The sequence below is a fragment of the Hypanus sabinus genome, chromosome 1, assembly GCF_030144855.1.
Source record: "Hypanus sabinus isolate sHypSab1 chromosome 1, sHypSab1.hap1, whole genome shotgun sequence".
NCBI classification, from domain to species: Eukaryota; Metazoa; Chordata; class Chondrichthyes; order Myliobatiformes; family Dasyatidae; genus Hypanus; species Hypanus sabinus.
In genome coordinates this window covers 144,058,349-144,081,099 of record NC_082706.1, presented here as the reverse complement: position 1 = coordinate 144,081,099, position 22,751 = coordinate 144,058,349, and the positions used below count along the sequence as shown (strand labels likewise).

The 22,751-nt window shown below is 42.5% G+C and overlaps 1 protein-coding gene and 1 long non-coding RNA gene across 2 annotated transcripts; one reads left to right on the top strand and one right to left on the bottom strand.

Moving 5' to 3' along the window:
• Window positions 1–4,031: 4,031 nt before the first annotated feature.
• Window positions 4,032–15,234, bottom strand: LOC132398507 (actin, non-muscle 6.2-like). Its single transcript, XM_059978082.1, has 3 exons — window positions 15,139–15,234; window positions 14,801–14,949; window positions 4,032–5,182 (listed from the first exon to the last, which is right to left on the bottom strand). The coding sequence occupies exons 2-3, from the start codon at window positions 14,924–14,926 to the stop codon at window positions 4,178–4,180; spliced, it is 1,131 nt and encodes a 376-aa protein (XP_059834065.1). The 5' UTR covers window positions 14,927–14,949; window positions 15,139–15,234; the 3' UTR covers window positions 4,032–4,177.
• Window positions 15,235–19,621: 4,387 nt separating this feature from the next.
• On the top strand, window positions 19,622–22,343 carry LOC132398552 (uncharacterized). Its single transcript, XR_009513687.1, has 3 exons — window positions 19,622–19,886; window positions 21,507–21,561; window positions 21,669–22,343. It is a non-coding gene; the product is annotated as an uncharacterized LOC132398552 (long non-coding RNA).
• Window positions 22,344–22,751: the final 408 nt, after the last annotated feature.

Here is a 22,751-nt window from a genome sequence, read left to right as displayed (position 1 = left end):
CAAATGATTTCACCTCTTTCCAAATGTGCTGTTATCACATCTTTGATAACTGACTCTAGCATTTTCCCACCACCGATGTCAGACTAACCGGTCTATAATTCCCCGGTTTCTCTCTCCCTCCTTTTTTAAAAAGTGGGGTTACATTAGTCCTCAGGAACTAATCCAGAATCTAAGGAGTTTTGAAAAATTATCACTAATGCATCCACTATTTCTTGGGCTACTTCCTTAAGCACTCTGGGATGCAGACCATCTGGCCCTAGGGATTTATCTGCCTTTAATCCCTTCAATTTACCTAACACCACTTCCCTACTAACATATATTTCCCTCAGTTCCTCCATCTCACTAGACCCTCGGTCCCTTACTATTTCTGGAAGATTATTTATGTCCTCCTTAGTGAAGTCAGAACCAAACCAGTTATTCAATTGGTCTGCCATGTCTTTGTTCCCTATGATCAATTCACCTGTTTCTGACTGTAAAGGACCTACATTTGTCTTGACCAATCTTTTTCTTTTCACCTATAAAAAAAAAATTTGACACTGACACTGATGAACAGAAAAGACACTCTTGTTTCAAAGTGAAAACAAATTCTTACAAATTGGTCGAAATTTATTACAATTATTAAACACAAAATAATTGATTGCATAATTACTCACCCTTTTCAAGTCATTATTTAGTAGAAGCACCTTTGGCAGCAATTACAGCCTTGAGTCTGTGTGAATAAGTCTCTTATCAGCTCTGCATATCTGGATACTGCAATTTTTCCTCATTCTACTTTACAAAACTGCTCAAGCTCAGTTAGATTGCATGGGGATCATGAGTGAACAGCCCTTTTTCAAGTCCAGCCACAAATACTCATTTGGATTGAGGTCTGGACTCTTGACTTGACCACTCCAGGATATTAACTTTGTGGTTTTTAAGCCATTTTTGTGTAACTTTGGCTTTATGGTTGGAGTCATTGTTTTGCTGGAAAACAATTCTTTTCCCAAGACACAGTTTTCTTGTAGACTGTATCAGGTTTTCCTCCAGGATTTCCCCTATTTTGCTGCATTCATTTTACCCTCTACCTTCACAAGCCTTCCAGGGCCTGCTGCAGTGAGGCATCCCCAAGCATGATGCAGCCACCACCATTCTTTACAGTAGGGATGATGCGTTTTTGATATGTGGTGTTTGGCTTATGCCAATCCTAGCATTTAGTCTGATGGCCAAATAGCTCTATATTTTGTTTCATCAGACCATAGAACCTTCTTCCAGCTGACTTCAAAGTTTTCCACATGCCTTCTGGCAAACTCTAGCCGAGATTTCATGTGAGATTTTTCAACAGTGGCTTACTCTTTGCCACTCTCCCATAAAGCTCTGACTGGTAAAGTACCTGGAAAACAGTTGTTGTATGTGCAGTCTCTCCCATCTCAGCCAGTGAAGCTTGTAACTCTTCCAGAGTTGTCATAGATCTCTTGGTGGCCTCCCTCACTAGTCCCCTTTTTGTACATTCAGTTTTTGAGGATGGCCTGCAATGGCCACATTACAGCTGTGCCATTTTCTTTCCATTTCTTTATTTTATTATTTAAATTTTATTGAATTCTTTTACAATTTTTCCCCGAACCCTTAAGTCAGTGTTGAAATTATGTAAATCATAGCTTACAAAACATAACATTATCCATAAAATAAAAACATGGCAGAAATAAATATCAATATAATAACCATGTGTATCTATTTAGACCTCTGATAACATAAAAGACTGCCATTCAGCAATATGCTTCACCACTACCTTCACCACTATTTCACCCCCAGGAAACCTTAATATTTGCCTCATTTTTGTGTATAGCTGTCCAATCTATCAAACTGTTTGTAAGACATGCGTTCAAAAGCTGCCACTTTGGCTATTTCTGTGGCCCACTCCTGAAATGATGGCCCCCCACGTTCCTCCAACCTCTAAGTATAATTTGTTTTCCTACCATTATACTTGTCTGGATCCAATTTTGAGAGGGTTTATCCCCAAGTAACCCAAGTGTGTCTCCCAAGACAAAAAGTCCGGGGCAGAAAGGGAGTTGCATACTTCACCAATATACTTACGTATCTTAATCCAAAATTCTTGAATTCTTGGACAGGATCAGAGCGTATGTACTAAGTCCCCTTTATCCGCCTCACAGCACCACCATTCAGGGGTGTTTTTCAACCCTAATCTATGTAATCTTGCTGGAGTCCAATAAAAATGGTGTAGAATCTTTCCATTTCCTGATGATTGACTTAACTGTACTACAGGAGATACTCAGTGATTTGGAATTTTTTTCTGCTCATTGTTTTTTTCTCCAGTCCTGATGAAGGATCTTAACTCAAAACACCAACTATACTCTTTCCCATAAATGCTGTCTGGCCTGCACTTTGTGTGCGTTGCTTGGATTTCCAGCATCTGCAGATTTTCTCTTGTTTGTGATTGAGCTACGACACTGCAAAGTCTCTTCCAGGAATACCTACCCTGAAGAAGTCTGAATCTTCCCTTCAATGGGAGTTCAGTGAAACCCTCTCTCATTACTCCCCCTCTGCGATCTCTGCTATCCTCTGACTCACTTTTCTTCCTTCCCTGCTCCCCCCACCTTCTTACTTTGACCCCTCATCTTTTTTTCTCCAGTCCTGATGAAGGATCTCAGCCCAAAATGTCGACTGTACTCTTTTCCATAGATGCTGCCCGGCCTGCTGAGTTCCCTCAGTGTTGTGTGTGTGTGTGTTGCACAGATGATCTCCATTTAACCAATTATGTGACTTCTAAAACCAATTAGTCACACCAGTGGTGATTTGGTGTGTCATATTAAAGATGGTGAATACTTGCACAATCTATTATTTTGTGTTTTATATTTGTAATTCATTTAGATCATTTGGTAGAGATCTGTTTTCACTTTGGCACAAAAGAATCTTTCTGTTGATCATTGTCAAAAAAAAAGCCAAATTAAATCCAAATTAAATTTACTGTGATTCAATGTTGTAAAACAATAAAACATGAAATCTTCCCAGGGGGTAAATACTTTTTATAGGGACTATATAACAAAAAACAAACTTCTGGTCAAGATGGCGCCAGCAAATAATGATTCCTTGGGTGACATCTTTCAGATAGCAAATCTATCTAATTATTTCACTTTTGCACCTTCGACCCACCCCACCCCTCCAGTTAAAAGAGTTACCTGCAGAAATCTGGGGAAGGATGGGGAAAGTAGACTGGATAGTCTCTTACCTCAACGACCTGTTGTCATATGAAATAATAAAGTAGACCATTAGCATCAAATTCATTTAGAAGGAAACTGAAATCAAGTTAAAATGGCCCAGGGGCTGGAGGTCAGAGATCCTCTTCTGTCTTAGGGCCCTGAGACTACTGGATCTTACTCAAGGACACCAAACCAGAACTAGGTCACTGGCAGGCAGATTAAAACCGTATTGAAGTTATAGAGGTCTGGAAGGTAAAGCTCCAATTAAACAAAAGCCACAACCCTCACTCAGGACCATTCTGAGCACAGTCAGTAGTTTTCAGCAGTCTCCTTCCAGGGTTTGCCAGGAGTCAGTTATAGGCATTTCTACACTACAGGACAGCATGTCTGATCACTTTGTACTGGAGAGGAATCCAGCATGCCATGATCTTCAGAGACAATGTCCAACTGATCTTACATCCCTGCACATCCCTGATCCTGTTCTCTCTCCTGGTCTCCGCATAGCCACAGTGTAGTGAAAGTTTTAGGACGTGGGAAATAGCTGCTGTTTTGCCTTTACAGGGAGGTTGACATCACTTTGATCTGTGGTGCAGATCCTGGCTGACTTACCCTTCTGGAGAACAGATAAAACAGAGATGTAACTAACAATATCAAGGTCAAATACTACACAAGAGAGAATTATTGGTAAAGCACTTTATTCAAAATGTTAGTTAATTTGACAATTGCAAAATACAAAGTAGACGGTCAAATGCAAATACCAACAGACATTGATAGCTCAACCAACAGTGCCTATTCAAACCCATAATGGGAGGGATGATGTAAACATTTTGACAGGCAATTGTCCTAATTTGGAGTCACAGTAACCGATGGCAAAAGGGATAGAGGGCAATAATGGTGTGTGCAATAATTCAAAGGCAGGATTGGCAGGAGCTGCAAGTGGGTCAAGGCTGATGGTCACAGCAAGTACACATGACATGATGCCATTAGAAGCACTTGCGATGGACAATGGAGGGACCAGACTCATCATACTCCTGCTTACTGATCCACATCTGCTGGAAGGTAGAGAGAGAAGCCAGGATGGATCCTCCGATCCACACTGAGTACTTCCTCTCTGGTGGAGCAATGATCTTAATCTTCATGGTGCTTGGAGCCAAGGCTGTGATTTCCTTCTGCATTCGGTCAGCAATCCCTGGGAACATGGTGGTTCCACCAGACATGACCGTGTTGGCATACAGATCCTTCCTGATGTCTACATCACATTTCATTATGCTATTGAAAGTGGTCTCATGAATACCGGAAGATTCCATCCCAATGAAGGAGGGTTGGAAGAGGGTTTCTGGGCACCTAAAACGCTCATTGCCAATGGTGATTACCTGGCCATCAGGAAGCTCGTAGCTTTTCTCCAAGGACGAGGATGAGCTGGCTGTTTGCATCTCAGATTCAAAATCTAGGGCCACATAAGCAAGCTTCTCCTTAATATCACGGACAATCTCCCTCTCAGCTGTGGTTGTGAAGGAGTACCCACGCTCGGTCAGGATCTTCATCATGTAGTCAGTGAGATCCCGGCCAGCCAGGTCCAGACGCAGGATGGCATGTGGCAAGGCATAGCCTTCATAGATTGGCACAGTGTGACTCACACCATCCCCAGAATCTAGCACAATGCCAGTGGTACGGCCAGAGGCGTACAGGGACAGCACAGCTTGGATGGCAACGTACATGGCTGGAGTGTTGAAGGTCTCGAACATGATCTGGGTCATCTTCTCACGGTTGGCTTTGGGATTGAGGGGAGCCTCTGTGAGGAGGACAGGGTGTTCCTCTGGGGCCACTCGCAGCTCGTTGTAGAAGGTATGATGCCAAATCTTCTCCATGTCATCCCAGTTGGTCACAATGCCGTGTTCAATTGGGTATTTTAGGGTCAGGATGCCTCTCTTGCTCTGGGCTTCATCACCAACATAGCTGTCTTTCTGACCCATTCCCACCATCACACCCTAGAGTGGAGAAAATGAACAAAGGATAAAACTATTTACTTAAGAGCAAGAGGATCTCATGTCTCATCTCCCACAGGTTTATGACAATATTAATGGTATTGTTGTAGTAAGACAAACAAAAATATCTAGACCATTCAGCCCTTCATACTACATCTATCATTCAATATGATCATCATTTATCCTCAATACAATGCTGTTGCCTTTCCCTGCACCAGATCTGGGATTGGAGGGTGATCTGATAATTGCCATGTTGAATTCAACTGTGTAAGGAATTTATCCCTTTTTCTATATGATTTTCATTGGGAGGGAAGCAAAATGATGCCCAAGTCGCTTCAGTTTACATCAATCATAATAGAGCATGAGGCATTGCATTCAAAATCCCTAAAATGTAGAATTACTGTTGCAACATGAGGCACAGATGAAGGCTAATCACTATCAAAGTTGGATCCACCCGCACTGGCACAGTGCCAAAGGTAATATGTGATGACTACATAAATGGAATATGCCAATTGAGTGCTTGATATTGAACACAGAGCCATTGGACCAAAAGTGCTCTTTTCTGTGCTCCGTGATTGACATCAGTATCACTAATGACCCAGAGCAGCAAAAGGGGCTCTATAAAGGAAGATTGATATTTAGGGGGAGGAAACATTGAGCTTCCATATACACTGGAAGGCAAATGGAACAACGAGCATCCTAAGGCCTTAATCAATATCCAATGGACATTGTGTTCCATTGTGCAAAAGGCTTGGGAATGTAGACTCACTGAAACAAAATTACAAACATGAATAGTGGGATTAGATCATTAGGCATTTTGTATTTCTCATTTGGATCCCTGTTCATTTTTTTCAACTGAAGAGTAAGCTACTAAACATCTCTTTGTATGACAGGAGGAGAAACCCAGGACTTGGTCCATGGAGGGTAGGTGTTTACGTAGTGAATTGGGATTAGCAGGAAAGGACCACAGTTGGTATCGACTGTTTGGGCTGAAGGGTCTGTATCTGCACTGTATTGCTCCATGACTCTATGACCCAATCTAGGCAAGTTATTTTTATGCAAGGTGGAAATTGTACACAGTACACAAGGTGTGATTTCTGATCACATCCATCCCCACTTTTTCTTGAAATGAAAGCAGCACACTCGATGCATTTCTCAATTATCTGTAAACTGTGTGGGTGACTATACAAGGACACCCCTATCATTTTGAACATCAACATTTCACAATTTCACACTACTTTAAAAATATGTTCAGCTCCTCATTTCCTTACCTACCTCTCCTCCTCCAACACTACGCTATCTGCCGTGTTCCCCACTCACTAATTGTCTAAATTACCATGAAACCTCTTTGCATTCACACACTCCATCCACTCAAGGTTCAAGCACCACCTCTGCTCATCTCCACAACTATTCTGTCATCTTACATGCCTCCTCAGCTCACCAATTGCCTGAATCCTTTCCATAATTCATAAGACAATAAGAGATAGGAGCAGAATCAGGCCATTCAGCCCACCGAGTTGGCTCCACTATTTCATCATGGTAAATCCATTGTCCCTCTCAAGCTCTGTCTTAAATACACTCAATGGCGTGGCTTCCATAGCCACATTTGGCAATGAATTCCACAGATTCACCAACATCTGGCTAAAGAAATCCCTTCTCATCTCTGTTCTGAGGCAGTGCCCTCTGGTCCTAGACCCTTCCACTATATGAAACACCATCTCCACATCCATTCTATCTGGGCCTTTCAAAATTTGATAGGTTTCAATGAGATCCCCTCTTATTCTTCTAAATTCCAGTGAGTACAGGCCTAGAGCCATCAAAGTCTCCTCATATGATAACCCTTCCATTCCTGGACTCATTCTCATGAGCCTCCTCTGGACCCTCTCCAATATCTGCATATCCTTTCTTAGCTAAAAGGCCCAAAATTGCTCACAATACTCCATGAGGCTTCATCAGTGCCTTATAAAGCCTCAGCATTATAACCTTTTCTGGTCTTCTTGAAATGAATGATATTGCATTTTCTTTCATCACCACCGACTCAACCTGCAAATTAACCTTTAGGGAATCCTACCCAAGGACTCCCAAGTCCCTTAGCACCTCAGATTTTTGAATTTTCTCTCCATTTAGAAAATAGTCTTTGCTTTTATTTCATCTGCCAATGTGCATGACCATATACTTCCCGACTCTGTATTCCAACTGACTCTTCTTTGCCCATTGTCCTAATCTGTCCTTCTGCAGCATCTCTGCTTCCCCAACGCTACCTGTTTCTCCACCTATCTTCATATTGCTTACAATCTTGGCCACAAAGCCATTAATTTCATCATCCAAAATTACTGACATTTAACCTAAAAAAAAGCTGTCCTATCACCAACCCTTGAGGAACACCACAAGTCACCACCAACCAACCAGAAAAGACTCCCTTTATTTCTACTCTGCCTCCTGCCAATCAGCCAATACTCTATCTATGCTAGTTCTTTCCTCTGATACCATGGGCTCTTACTTCGTTAAGCAGCCTCACGTGGGGCACCTCATCAAAGGCCTTCTGAAAGACCAAGTACATAACATCTAGAAATTTTCCTTTGTCTATCTTGCTTGTTACTTTCTCAAGAATTTTCAACAGACTTTTCAGCCAAGACTTTCCCTTAAAAAAACTATACTGATTTTCACCTATTTTATCATGTGCCTCCAAGTACCCTGAGACATCACCCTGAGCAATTGACTCCAGCATCTTCCCAACCACTGAAGTCAGGCTAAGTGGCCCATAATTTATTTCTTCTGCCTTTCTCTCTTCTTGAGGAGTGGAGTGACATTTGCAATTTTCCAGTCCTTTGGAACAATGCTAGAATCTAGGGATTCTGGAAATATCACAACTAATACCTCCACAATCTCTTCAACTACCTCTTTCAGAATCCTGGAGTGTAGTCTATCTGTACCTTCAGACCTTTCAGTTTCCCAGGCACCTTCTCCCTAGTAACTGTGCTCACTTCTGCCCCTTGGCATTCTCAAACTCTGGCATCCTGCTTGTTTTCCACAAGACAGTGAAGTCTAATGCAAAATACTTATTTAGTTCATCTGCCATTTCCTTGTCCCCCATTACTACATCTCCAGCGTCATTTTCCAGTGGTCCATTAACTATTCTCACCTCTTTTACTCTTTATTTATCTGAAAAAACCTTTGGGATCCTCTTTGGTGTGATTAGCCATCTTACTTTCACATTTCATCTTTTCTCTCCTTTTAGCTTTTTTAGTTGCTATCTGTTGGTTTTTAAAAGCTTCCCAATCCTCTTAACTTTCCACTAATTTTTGCTCTGTTGTATGCCCTCTCTTTTGCTTTTATGTTGTTTTTAACTTCTCTTGTCAGCCACGATTCTCTCATCCTGCCTTTAGAATCCTTCTTCTTTGGGATGTGTCTATCCTATGCCTTTGGCATCACTCCCAGAAACTCCAGCCATCATCCCTGCTAGCCTTTGACCTGCTCCTTTCTCAAGCCTCTGTAATTCCATTTCTTCCATTTAAATATGTGTACTTCTGTCTTTAGTTTCTCTCTCTTAAATTGCAGGGTGAAGTCTATCATATTATGATCACTATCTTCTAAGGGTACCTTGAGCTCACTAGTCAAATCCAGTGCATTGCACAACACTCAATGCAGAATAGCCTTTCCCCTAGTGGGTTCAACCACAAGCTAATCTAAAAATGTCATCTCATAGCATTTTACCAATTCTCTCTCTTGGGATCCAGCACCAACCTGATTTTCCCTATCCATCTTACTATTGTAACATTGCCCTTTTTACATGTCTTTTCTACCTCCCATTGTAAGTTGTACCCTACATCCTGGCTACTGTTTAGAAGCCTGTATCGATCTTCCATCAGGGTCTTTTTACCCTTGCATTTTCTTAACTCTACCCATAATGATTCTGTATCTTCTGATGCTGTGTCACCTCTTGCTAAGGATTTAATCTAACTGTTTTCCAATAGAGCAATCCCACTGATCCTGCCTATCACCCTGACTTTTCAATACAATGTTTATTCTTAGGCTCCCAACTATGATCCTCTTTCAACCACAACTCAATGATGTCCACAACATCATACTTACCAATCTCCAAATTGCACTATAAGATCAGCTATCTTATTCCGTATACTATTTATACGTAAACATCACACCTTTAGCCTTGTATTAATCACCCATTTTGATTTTGTCCCCATGTTACATTGCAACTCATCCCACTTACTGAATTTTTCCCTATCATTTGCCTGTCCTTCCTCACAGTCTCACTGTACACTGCATCTAGTTTTATACCAACTGCACCATCTCCAGTCCTATCACTCTGGTTCCCATTCCCCTGCTGAATTAGTTCAAACCCTCCCCAACAGCTTAGCACACTTGCCTCCAAGGATATTGCCCCCCCTTGCATTCAGGTTTAGCCCAACCATTTTGTATGTATCTTACCTTTCCCATAAGAGATCCCAATGATCCAGAAATCTGAAGCCCTGCTTCCTACACGTTTCTCAGCAAGGCATTCACTTGCCAAATCATCCTATTCTTACCCTCACTAGCACATGCCACTGGTAGCAATCTAGAAATTACTATGCTGGAGGTCCTGCTTTTCAGCTTTCTACCTAACTCCCAAAATTCTCTCCAGGACATCCCCCCTTTTCTTACCCATGTCATTGATGCCAATATGTACTTACCGTTCTGGCTTCTCACCCTTCCCCTTTAAAATGCCACGCCTCTTTCACATCCACAGAATCTCATGTCTACCTCTCCAACATTGGAATTCCCTACTGTACTACTGTAGTCCTCTTCTCCCAACTTCCCTTCAGAGCCACAGTGCCAGGCTCAGTGCCAGAGACCCAGTCACTGCAGCTCCCCCGGTACGTTGACCCCCCCCCCAACCCCAACAGTGAACAAAACGGTATACTTATTATCGAGGGGAATGGCCACATGAGTCCCCTGCACTGGCTTCCCATTTCCTTTCCCTTTCCTGACAGTCACCCAGCTGCTTGTCTCCTTCAAATTAAGGGTGACTACCTTCCTGTAGCTCTATCTCTAAATCTGTAGCTCTAAAAGAGGAGATCTATCACCTCCTCATTTTCCCATAAGAGACGAAGGTCATCGAGCTGCAACCCCAGTTCCTTAACATGTTCTCTGACGAGCTGCAGCTTGGTGCACCTGAAGCAGATATGGTTATCCAGAAGGCTGGAGGTCTCCCAGAATTCCCACATGTCACACAAAAAAACACACACAGCCCCTTGTGCCATTCTCACTGCACTAACTGATGAAGAATGAGGAAGAAGCTTACAAGAAACTTAGCTCATCCAAACCTGTTGAGCCAAAGCCTCCCCATTTTAACACTGGTCCACTCCATCAATGGCCATACCTCCTGTCCGTACCTTATTTTTATTTGCCCTTGCTAATGAATTACAATCTGATTGAGCTGCCAGTAAAAGCCAAAAGCCTGCAAATGTTCCTTTCCAAATCTCTCTCCCTGACCTGTGTGTAGCCTCCTCTCATGTTTCAACTAGGCCACCGGAAAAAAATTAGAATCAATCTGGGCCTTTCTTTCTGTATCACTTTCTTTTTATACTGGCCATGTTGCCTCTCTACTCTAGTCCTGATACAAGGTCTCCATCACAAACATAGACAATACCTTCCTTCTGCCACTAATCCTGCTTAACATACTGAGTTCCTCCAGCAAATAGCTTCCTGCCACACTCAGGGTTGTCTTATCAACAAACATGAAAATGGTTGCTGAAACAAAATTGAAACCAGTTAGAACCAAAGTACCAGTTCCTGCAGTATCACTATAGTCACAGCCTGCCAATTCAAGGAAGCACTGTTTATTCCTCTCATCAGTGAAAATCATAACTGCAGATGATTGAAATCCAAACTAAAATCAAAAAAGTTTGATGTAGCAACACACAGCAAATGTTGGAGGAACTTGGTATATCAGGCAGCATCTATGGAAGGGAATAAACAGTTGATGTTTCAGGCCAAAACCCTTCATCCAGGATGTACTCAGCATCTGTCGAGAAAGTTGATGCTTCAAGAACAAGGTCCCTTGTCAGGATTGGACAAAAAAGTTGTGTTTTCTTTCTCAGTTCTGACAAAGAGTTGTGTCTGAAACATTAACTCTGCTTCATTTATCACAGATGTTTCCAGATCTGCTTACTCTTACTCATTGACTTACTAAATCCACACCAATGCCTCTAATTCCATATACTGCACAGGTGGCTCTTTGTTGCAGTGGTTAGTACTGTTGCCTCATAGCTACAGGCATCCAGTTCACTCCCAACCCGCAGTGACCACAGGGGATTCCCAAATGCCCTTGTTTCCTCCCAATTTCTGCAAACCAGCTGCTGGGTTATTTCTGCTAAATTACCCCTCAATGTACGGAAAAGAATCAAAAGGGAGTGTATGGGCATATGGGTGACAACGAGCCGTGGGATACAGGAATTGAAAGGGAGTAGGACTGCAGTCTTCAAGGGAACCTTGTTTACCATCTCCTGTGTGGGATCTTACTGAAAACATTTTGAAAATCAAAATCCACTGGATATGCCTACTTCTGCTCTTAGAGTCATAGATACTGTGTGTACAGCATAGAAATTGACCCTCCAGCCCAGTTCATCCACACTAACACAGTTGTCCACTTAAGCTAGTCCAGTTTCCTGGGTTTGGTCCATATCCTTTGAAACCTTTCCTATCTATGTACCTGTCTTATAAATATTATAATTGTACCCATACCAAGGTGGAGTATTTCAGTGGCAGGATGTCTGTAGAAGGACTTGGACAGGTTGGGAAAGTGGACAAAGAAATGACAGATGGAATACAGCATAGGGAAATGTGAGCTTATGCACTTTGGTTAGAGAAATATAGGTGCAGACTATTTTCCAAATGGGAGAGAATTCAGAAATCAGAGGTGGAAAGGGACTTGAGAGTCATAATTCAGGATACCCTTATGTTTAAATTGCAGGTTAAGCTGGTAATCAAGAAGGTAAAAGTAATGTTGAGTGAATTAGAATATAAAAGTGATGCAGTACTGCTGAAGCTGTTTAAGGCGTTGGTCAGACCACATATGGAATATAGTGAGCAATTTTGGGATCTGTAGCTAAGGAAGAATGCGTTGGTTCTGTAGAGGGTCCAGAGGAGGTTTATGCGAATGATCTCAGGAATGACAGGCAAACAGGAGCATTCAACGTCTCTGGGCCTCTATTTGATGGAGTTCAGAAGGATGAGGGAGGATCTAATTGAAAACTAGCACATATGAAAGGACTGAATAGAATAGACATGGAGAAGATGTTTCCAATAATGGAAAAGTCTAGCATCCAAGGACGTGGCCTCAAAATAAAGGAATGTCCCTTTAAAACTGAGATTAGGGGGAATTTCTTCAGCCAGAGGGTGTTGAATCTGTGGAATTTATTGTTACGAATGACTATGGAGGCCAAGTCATTAAGGCAAAGATGAATAATTTCTTGATTGGCAAGGGCATTAAGTGGGGTAAAATAATTTAGGCATGATTAAGTGGCAGAGCAGACATGGTGAGTTGAATGGCCAAGTTCTGCTCCTACATCTTGTGGTCTATTACGTTCTTATTATAGATCCTAGCATTTCCACCCTTCCTCCCTCCCTTCGCTCAAATGACTGACATCAGGCAAACAGCTCAGTAGTTCCCCATTTTCTCTTCCCCCTTTCTTAGTTAACAGCATCACATTTTCTACACTCCAATCTGCAAAAAAGTCACACTAAAACAAAAAAAGCTCTGATAAAACGACAAGACCATTTGATCCACGCTAGCTTCCAGGGATCAATCTCATCACTCATTCTCCTGCACGTGCCCATCAACTAGCACTGGAATTTTTTGGTTAATTGACTTCACTAAGTGGAATTAACTACTGTAAATTCCCCTTTAAAATGCCTTTGGGTTTGGGACAAAAGCAGAGAGCACAGGAAAATCTATTTGGGTCACAGGAAGATTGTAAAAACTCAAAAGCTGAAGTTAGATTCAAAGCCAGGTCCTCAGTCATCGGGGCAGCAGCACCAACTCCTAAACTACAGTGCAAAGAGATAAAAGCTGCATTGTCGGAAATCTAGAGAATTCGAACTTCGGATCCTTGGGACACACAAACATTGGTTGAGAAAATGGGAAGGGAGGAGGGATGAAAGAGCTTCAGAAAATAAATGGAGTATCAACCCAAAACTGGGGCCAAGCTCTGTAGGGGACAATGATAGAAAATATTAGAAAATCTTGAAACTCTGTAAAGAAGCTGCAGATAGTTTTAATAAGATCAAATGTCGTGTCACAACCTAAGGCAAGTGAACGGGATGAAAACTGCAGTAAGAGTGTGGCTGCAAGTGGACCTTCACAAGATGGAAAAAAGAAGCCAAAGTTACATGAGCAGTTTACTGTGAGAATTAAGTGAAACCACATAACTTACTAAAAGGCGAAATGTCCAGTGTTAAGTGTCATTCAGATTATAGTCAAAAATTGTGACGAAATTGAGCCCAGGTAAGTGCACAGTGGAGCAGCTGTCCCAGTGAGTCCACTGCTGGAGAAATGTTCTCAAAATTGTATATATATAATTTATGTATATAAAATATATATATTTATACATATATATATATATATATTTAAGGTCTCATCGTTGATGTTCTGGGTCTGCTGTGCGGACCATGGGCAGCAGCGTGGCTGCAGTCACAGACTGAAGCCTGTTGCTCAAGACAAAGGAAGACAGTCAAGGCAAGACAGCAACTTGCAAGTCAGCACGAGATAAAGGAAATGCAAGAAAACCACCAGGCGAGTCGGCAGAACTATTCCATATATGGAAATAACTGCTTCTTCACCCTCTGATTGGCTTAATTGAGAATCAAGGGGCCTGTACACGAAAAGATTCAGTGAAACCCAAAAGGAGGAAATTCAGCACATGGGCAGCAGCAGCACAGAACCAACTATTGTAGAAGATAACAAATTTCAGAACTCAAGATTACAAGCATCAGATTGCAAACCTAGTCAGAACAACTCATATTTCTAAGTTCCAGCCACAAATTTTATGATTTAATGTAGCAAGTGGCTAGCAAGAGCAAGTTAAAAGACATTAACAGTTAATAATTGTTTTCCTGTATAATTTAAGTGGTTTTAGTATAACTTGGTCTTGAAGCAATTATAGTTCAACTATTTCTTTGTCCATATAATCAGATTTATGCCTTAGAAGCAGGACAGTTAAGACACCAAACAGCAAAGAGTAGACAGGACTGGGAACAAACAGATAAAGGAAAAGTTAGAAGTTCCAATAGGAGCAGAGGCACCACACCAACCCCACAGCTCCAGTTATGACAGAGAGGATATAGCTGGACACATTTACAAGCGGTCAAGTGGTCAACCTTTCTTCTAGTGGAGAAGGGAGGTTCCACTTGACCCCTCCTCGATGTATCCAGCCACAGGACAAGCCCCCTCCTCAAGAACAATTTCTACAAGCCAGGGAGAAGACAACAAGGAACTGGAAACAGAAAATAGTACACACTGATTGCCACAGACTTCAAAGACAAACTGCAGTCCAAACTACTCAGGGGAACAGTTCAGAACATCAGCAGAAAGATAGATTTCCAACATACAAGTAGGGGACTTACCTGGTGTCGAGGCCGCCCCACAATGGAGGGAAACACAGCTCTGGGGGCATCATCGCCCGCAAACCCAGCCTTGCACATACCAGATCCATTGTCCACCACCAGCGCAGCAATATCATCTTCAGCCATGGTTTACAGAAGGTGGAAAGTGACTGAAATAAAAGTAAAACAACCATTATCACGGAGACAAGAACACCGAATACAGCCCCAAACCACACAGAAAACTACACCTTGTCTCATTTCCTTTGTAAACTCCCAATATAAACTAACTAAACAGAAACCAACAAAATTTAACAAAAGGTTAAACGAAAACTGTTACATGCACATTAATTCACACTCACTGCCTCTCACAGAGCAGTAACTCCACTCCAACTACAAAGGAGGAACTCTGCAACACTACCGCTTGTTCCTACTTCCTTTATATGGTACCCAACCCATCTCTATCCCGCCGTAGGATTGCCAGCCAATGAGGACCAAGAGGAGGGGCCATCAACAATGAAGTATCTGTCGGGGTTGATCTGCGCATGGCACTCATTTATTGATTCGTTTATTGAATAGTGTCGTTCATACTCGTACAAATTTCCACCTTCCTTTCTATTTTCAATAAAGCCACTGTTCAATTTAACTATGGAAGTACATCTCTCCCTCTCTCTTCCCATATTTCCTCCATCGCTTTTCTCCATAACCTGAAGACCCTACCTCAGGTGAAGCCACCATTTCTCAGACTCCAGCTTCACCTTGTTCTACAAATAGAACTCGACAAAGCCACCAGTTTGAATGCATGGTTCACATTCTACTGCATGCACTAACACACACACACGCACACAGCTCATTGCACATGCATAATGCTATACATTCACTTCCCATACACACTTCCTGCACACACTTTCCCTATTCTCACAGACTTCTGCAGATCAAATAGTCTGAAACATATTGGCCAAAGATGACTTCTGTGATATTGGAGATCTCAAGAGGAAGTGGAGATAAAGCATCCTCTCAACACTTCTGGCCAAATATGGTTGTCAATTCACTCTGAATCAGTATCAGAATCAGGTTTAATGTCACTGACATAGATTGTGAAATTTGTTGGCTTGCAGCAGTAGTACAGTACAATACAATACATAAAACTATATAAAAATAAACAAATAAATAAATATATTTAAAAATTTAAAAAAATATATATATGTGTGTGTGTGTATAAATAATCAATGCAAAAAGGGAGCCAAAAATACCTGGGGTAGTGTTCATGGGTTGGTTCGTTGTTCATTCAGAAATCTGATGGCAAAGCAGAAGAAGCTGTTCCTAAAACATTGTCTTCAGGCTCCCTGATGGTGGCAAAGGGAAGAGGTTATGTCCTGGGTAATGGGGGTCCTTAATATTAGATGCTGCCTTTTTGAGGCATTGCCTTTTGAAGATGTGCTTGAAGCTGGGGGAGGGAGACTTAGGGGTTTGTGCCTGTGACAGTCTAGCTGAGTTTGTAACACTCTGCAGCTTTTTCTGATCTTGCACAGTGGCCCTTCCTTACCAGACAATGATGCAACCAGTTACAATGCTTTCCACAGGCATCTGTAGAAATTTGCTAGGATCTTTGGTGACATACCAAATTTCCTCAAGCTCTTAATGAAATATAGCCACTAAAATTTTTTCTTTGTAATTGCATCAACATGTTGGGCCCAGGATAGATCTTCAGAGATGTTGACACCCAGGACTTAAAGCTGGTCAGCCTTTCCACTGCCGATCCCTTGATGAGGACTGGTGGCTGTTCGCTTGACCTCCCCTTCCTGAAGACCACAATTAGTTCCTAGGTTTTACTGATGGTTGCTGTTACGATACCATTCCACCAGCCAAGCTATCTCACTCCTAAGCTCCTCCTCGCCACCAGCTTACATTCTGCCAACAATAGTTGCGACATCAGCAAATTTATAGATGGCTTTTCAGATGTGCCTAGCCACACAGTCATGGGTGTAGAGAGAGTAGAGCAGTGGGCTATAAGCACCAGTGCTGATTGTCAGGAGGAGGAGATATTAATTCTGATCCACACTGATTGTGGTCTCCCAATGAGGAATTCAGAATACAGTTGCAGAAGGAGGTACAGAGACCCAGATTTTGAAGCTTATTGATTATTACTGAGCGTATTATGGTTTTGAACTGAAATCAATAAACAGCAGCCTGACACAGGTATTGCTTGTGTCCAGCTGGTCCAAGTCCGAGTGGAGAGCCAGTGAGATTGCATCCGATGTGGACCTGTTGTGTTGTTAGGCAAATTGCAGCAGGTCCAGTTTCCAGTTTCTTGCTTAGTCTAATGTTGATTCTGGCCACAATCAACTTCTCAAAGCATTTCATCACAGTAGATGTGACACAGATTTTCAGTGCCCTACCAGGTACACCATCAGGGCCTGCCACTTTGTGAGAATTCATCTTCTTGAAAGATGTTTTGACATCGGCTTCTGAGACAGATATCACAGGGTCACCAGATGCTGTGGTGATTTGCACAGGAGTACTTTTATTCTCCCTTTCAAAGGAAGCAGAAAAGTCATTGAGCTCATCTGGGAGTCATGCATCACAACTATTTATAATGCTAGGATTCGCCTTGTAGGAAGAAGTGGCTGAAAACCCTGCCAGAACTGACGTGCATCCGATTCTGTCAGAATTACTTAATATCAGAATTACTGTCAATCAGAATGATTTCATTGTTTTTTTAAAAAAATGTAGTCTTCCACATGGACTTCTTGTATAGTTCTGGATCCCAGTCTCAAATTTCACAGATCTAGCCCTCAGCAGATTGTGAACCTCCTGGTTCATCCATGGCTTTTGATTTGGTTATGTCTGATATGTTCTTGAAGGCACACACCTTTGAGATGTACCTTAAAGATAGGATTTCTGCTGCAGTTTCCTTCATTGTTCACCAGATTCACTCCTAGAGTGGCAAGGTGACAGAAGTTGATCTCATTCACTACTTTGAAGATTTTTGTCTGTTACGTTCTGTCCTTTGCTGTTTATGATGCACGATGTCCTTCATTTGGGCTCCACCAGGCTCAGCACTCCCTTCTGCACTCCTCATTGAATCAGTGCTGATCCCCTGGTGTGACAGGAATGCTGCGGAAGCCAAGCTTTCTTTCACACACAAATTGGTGAGTGCCTGGAATATCCTTCCAGGAGTGTTGGTGGTGGAAGCTGACATGATAGTGTCCTTTAAAAAGATTTAGACAGGTATGGATCATGAGCAGACAAGATGGGATGAGTTTAATTTGGCATTGTGGGCCAAAGGCCCTGTCCTGTGCTGTGCGTTCTATACTAGTTAGTACCGATGTTGCGAGAGGAAATGCTCAGAGTTTTATTTATTCACAGGATATGAGCATCACTTGCAAATGCTCATCCCTAATTACTTTGAACTGAAGAAACAGTTAAGAATCATAAGATATGCCTTGCATCATCCTGTCCTAAAAGATATTAGTAACAAGGGGGATTATTAATGACAATCAGTTAGCCTCATGGTTCAGTTCCCAAGACTCGATTTTTACTACAGAATTAATTATTTGAAATTAAATTCCCTTGCTGACTGGCAATATTTTTTTTATCTTTTGGTTAGAAGCTGAAGAGCATTTTAATTATATCTTATGGTTGTAGGGTGCGGTTATATTCATAGAGTCACGCAGCAAAGAAATTGGCCCTTCAGCCTGCTGAGTCCATGCCAACAATCAAACACCTACTTAGTAGACTATCCATATTCTCCCACACTCCTGTCAACTCCCTCAGACTCTTCCACTCATCTTACACACTAGGGGCAACTTAGTGAGTGTAAGCAAAGTGGAGCTTCTGGGAAGAACCCATGCAATCACAGGGAGAACATGCAAACTTCAGGTAGACAGCACCCAAAGTCAGGACTGAACCTGAGACACTAGAGCTGTGGGACAGCCAATCCATTATCTTTTTATCTGTAATATAGAGTTAAAGGATGAGGGAACATGTTAAATATCCACTTAACATTCTACTGAATTAAGACATCTGAATTATCAAAAAGAAACTGCCTTTGATGTGCTGTAGGACAGAAGTAGCAGTTACCTTGAATACCCTAGTAGATGCTATTCTGACACTAGATTCAAACTCGATCATTAATGGCCCCACTTAATTAGACCCCACTTGGAGTACTGTGTTCAGTTCTGGTCACCTCACTACAGAAAGGATGTGCATACTATAGAGAGAGTGCAGAGGAGATTTACAAGGATGTTGCCTGGATCCAGGAGCGTACCTTGTGAGAATAGATTGAGTGTACTTGGCCTTTTTTCCTTGGAGTGATGGAGGATGAGAGGTGACCTGATAGAGGTGTATAAGATGATGAGAGATATTAGTCACATGGATAGCCAGAAGCTTTCTCCCCAGGGCTGAAATGAGGGGGGCATAGTTTTAAGGTGTTTGGAAGAAGGTACAGAGGGGATGTCAGGGGTAAGTTTTTCACACAGAGAGTGGTGGTTGTGTGGAATGCACTGCTGGCGACGGTGGTGGGGGCAGATACAATAGGGTCTTTTAAGAGACTTTTAGATAGGTACATGGAGCTTAGAAAAATAGAGGGCTATGCGGTAGGGAATTTCTAGGTAGTTTCTAGAGTAGGTTACGTGGGCCTGTAATGAGCTGTAGAATTCTATGTTCTATGCTCTATGGGAAGTGCCATGTTTAAATATTAGATTCACTGAGCAGAGAAACAAGCCTGTCAGCCTACCCTCCCCATCAAGAGCACCCCTCTTCCACACACACACACACACACACACACACACACACACACACACACACACACACACACACACACACACACACAAATTTACCTCATCTCAGACTAGTGTTTTCTATATTGTGGTGCTGCAAATGCGTGAGTGTCTGCTACTTTCACCTCCCCCCAGGAAGTGTGAATACCATTGCAGCAGGTCAGTGCTAACTCTGGTTACTGTGGTTTCTGCAAATTTAGGCAGCGTGATATTCAGCTTTGCTAACAAGCACTCCAGCGGACTGACAAAAGGCTCAAACAGGCAACAAGGAGATTTCATTTCTCAGCACCACCCTGCGAGCTGGAACGCATGGCTGGAAAACTGATCAGGTTCATTAAGCATTTAGTTCACTTCTCCCTCCAGTTTAAAGACTGAGCAGCAGAGCTCTGGGGAAGGATGGGGAACTGGTCTAAATGGGTAGAATCTCACTTCAATGATGTGTTATTGTGAATCAGGAAAGTGGGCCATTTCTTTTGACAATTTTGAAGGAAATTGAAGTCAAGTTAAAATGGTGCCCAAGGATCAGGGTCAGAGATCCCCTTCTGTATACAGGAACACCCAAAAGCAGAAATAGATCACAGCCAGGCTGACCAAAACTCTTAGCTGGCACCTCCCAACCCCATTACCTCTTCTAGCTAGCATGGGATCACCATTAGCAGAAAGTTTCCCCTGAGCCATACAATATTCCAGCTTGGAAATATAAGACCAGCAGACATAGGAGCAGAACTAAGCCACTGAGCCCCTCGAGTTTGCTCCGCAATTCTATCATGGATGATCCCTCTCAATGCCATTCTCCTGCCTTCGCCTCCTTAACCATTGTCACCATGATTAATCAAGAACCTTTTAACCTCCACCTTAGATTCAACCGATGACGTAGACTACATGATTGTCTGTGCCAATGAGTTCCATACATTCATCACCCTCTGGCTAAAGAAATTTTACTTCATCTCTGTTCTAAATGGAGGCTGAGCTCTCTGGTCTTAGACTCTACCACTATAGGAAACATCCTCTCCACATCCAGTCTTTTAATATTCAATACATTTCAATGAGATCTCCCCTCATACTTCTAAACTCCAGTGAGTACAGGCCGAAGAGACCTGCTCCTTGGTCATCTCCAAGGCTGAAGTATGTAGAACATTCCAACGTGTCAACAGCTGCAAGGCAGCAGAGCTGGACGGCATCCCAGGGCGGGTCCTCAAAGTGTGTGCAGAACACCTGGCTGGTGTGTTTATGGACATTTTTAATCTCTCCCTCTCCCAATGTGTAGTGCCCTCCCATTTCAAATCATCCATCTTTGTCCCTGTACCTAAGAAAACCAAGGTAGCATGCCTGAACGATAGGTGTTCTGTCACACTCACCTTAATTATAAGCAAATGCTTTGAGAGGCTGGTCAAGGACTGCATCTGCAGCATGCTACCACCCCCAATGGACCCCCTACAATTTACCTGCTGACAGAACCAGTCTACCGATAACACCATAGCCACAGCACTACATCCCATCTTCACTCACCTGGAGAAGAGGGATGCATATGTTAGAATGCTGCTCCTGGTCTACAGTTTAGCACCATAATTCCCACAAGATTTGACAGAAAACTCAGAGACCTTGGCCTGCACCCCGGCTTGTGCAACTGGATCCTGGACTTCCTATTGGATAGCCAACAGTTGGTAAGAATTGACTGCCTCACCTCTGCCCCTCTGACCCTCAACACAGGTGCCCCCAAGGGTGGTGTCCTGAGTCCCCTCTTCTACTCCCTTTACACCCACTACTGTGTTCCCACACAGCTCCAATCTGCTGATCAAATTCGCAGATGACACAATATTGATCGGCTTTATTTTTAATGGTGACGAGACAATCTTACAGGGGAGAGGTTGACACCCTGACACTGTGGTGCCAAGATAACAACCTTTCCCTCAATGTACAAAAATAAAACAGCTGATTGTTGATTACAGGAGGAACGGAGACAGGCTTGCCCCGATCAACATCAATGGGTCTGCAGTTGAGAGGGTGAGTAGTTTCAAGTTCCTCGGTATATACATCATCAATGATCTCACTGGACTGTACACACCGGCTTTGTGGCAAAAAAAAGCACAACAGCATCTCTTCTACCTCAGGTGACTGAAGAAGTTTGACATGAGCCCCCAAATCCTCAAGACCTTTTACAGGGGCACCATTGGGAACATACTGACTGGCTGTATCGCCGCCTGATATGGGAACTAGAACAACCTTGACCGCTGCGCACTGAAGAGTAGTGCAGACAGCCCAACACATCTGTGGACATGAACTTCCCTCCACTGAGGACATTTACAGCAGCAGGTGCATAAAGAAGGCTTGGAAGATCATGGTGGTCACCAGTCACCCCAACCAGAAACTGCTTCAGTTGCTTCCATCTGGCAAATGGTACTGCAGCATCAAAGCCAGGACCAACAGGCTTATTTCTACAAGACATGAGACTTATAAATTCACATGTCTGTACATTGCAACGGAGTCATAACACAAAGCTTTTTACTCCATCACGTTGTGGGATACAGTAGATGTAAAATTCCAATTCAATTCAATTCAAAGCATCAAATGATCCTCATATGTTAACCATTTAATTCCAGGGATCATTCTCACGAACCTCCTCTGGACCATTTCCAATGCCAGCACATCCTTTCTAAGATAAGGGGCCCAGAACAGCTTACAACACTCCAAGTGCAGACTGACAAATGCTTAATAAAGTCTTATATACAGTACTTTCTTTTGTATTTTAGTCCTCTTGAACTGAATGCTAACATTGCATTTGCCTTTCTTACCACTGCCTCAACCTGCAGGTTAAACTTTAGGGAATCCTGCATGAGGACTACCAAGAATTTTTGAATTTTGCCAATTTGCTTCATATGTCTAAGTCCTTCTGCAGAAATCCTGCTTCCTGAACTACCTTCCCCTCCACCTATCTTTATATCATCAGCAAACTTGGCCACAAAGCCATCAATTCCACCCAAATCATTGACAAAGGACGTGAAGATGGAACTAGCAAATGCATCTGACAGCTTCTGATAGTCAAAAATCTAAGAAATCCTACAAACAAATCATTAAAAATACTTTTGCTGAGGTAAATTGTGCTAACATTGCTGCAAACAGTGAAGGGGCGAGTGATGATGAGGCGAGTTCAGGGATGAGCCGAGGTTGTGTTTTGCAGATGGAGTTTTGATGCC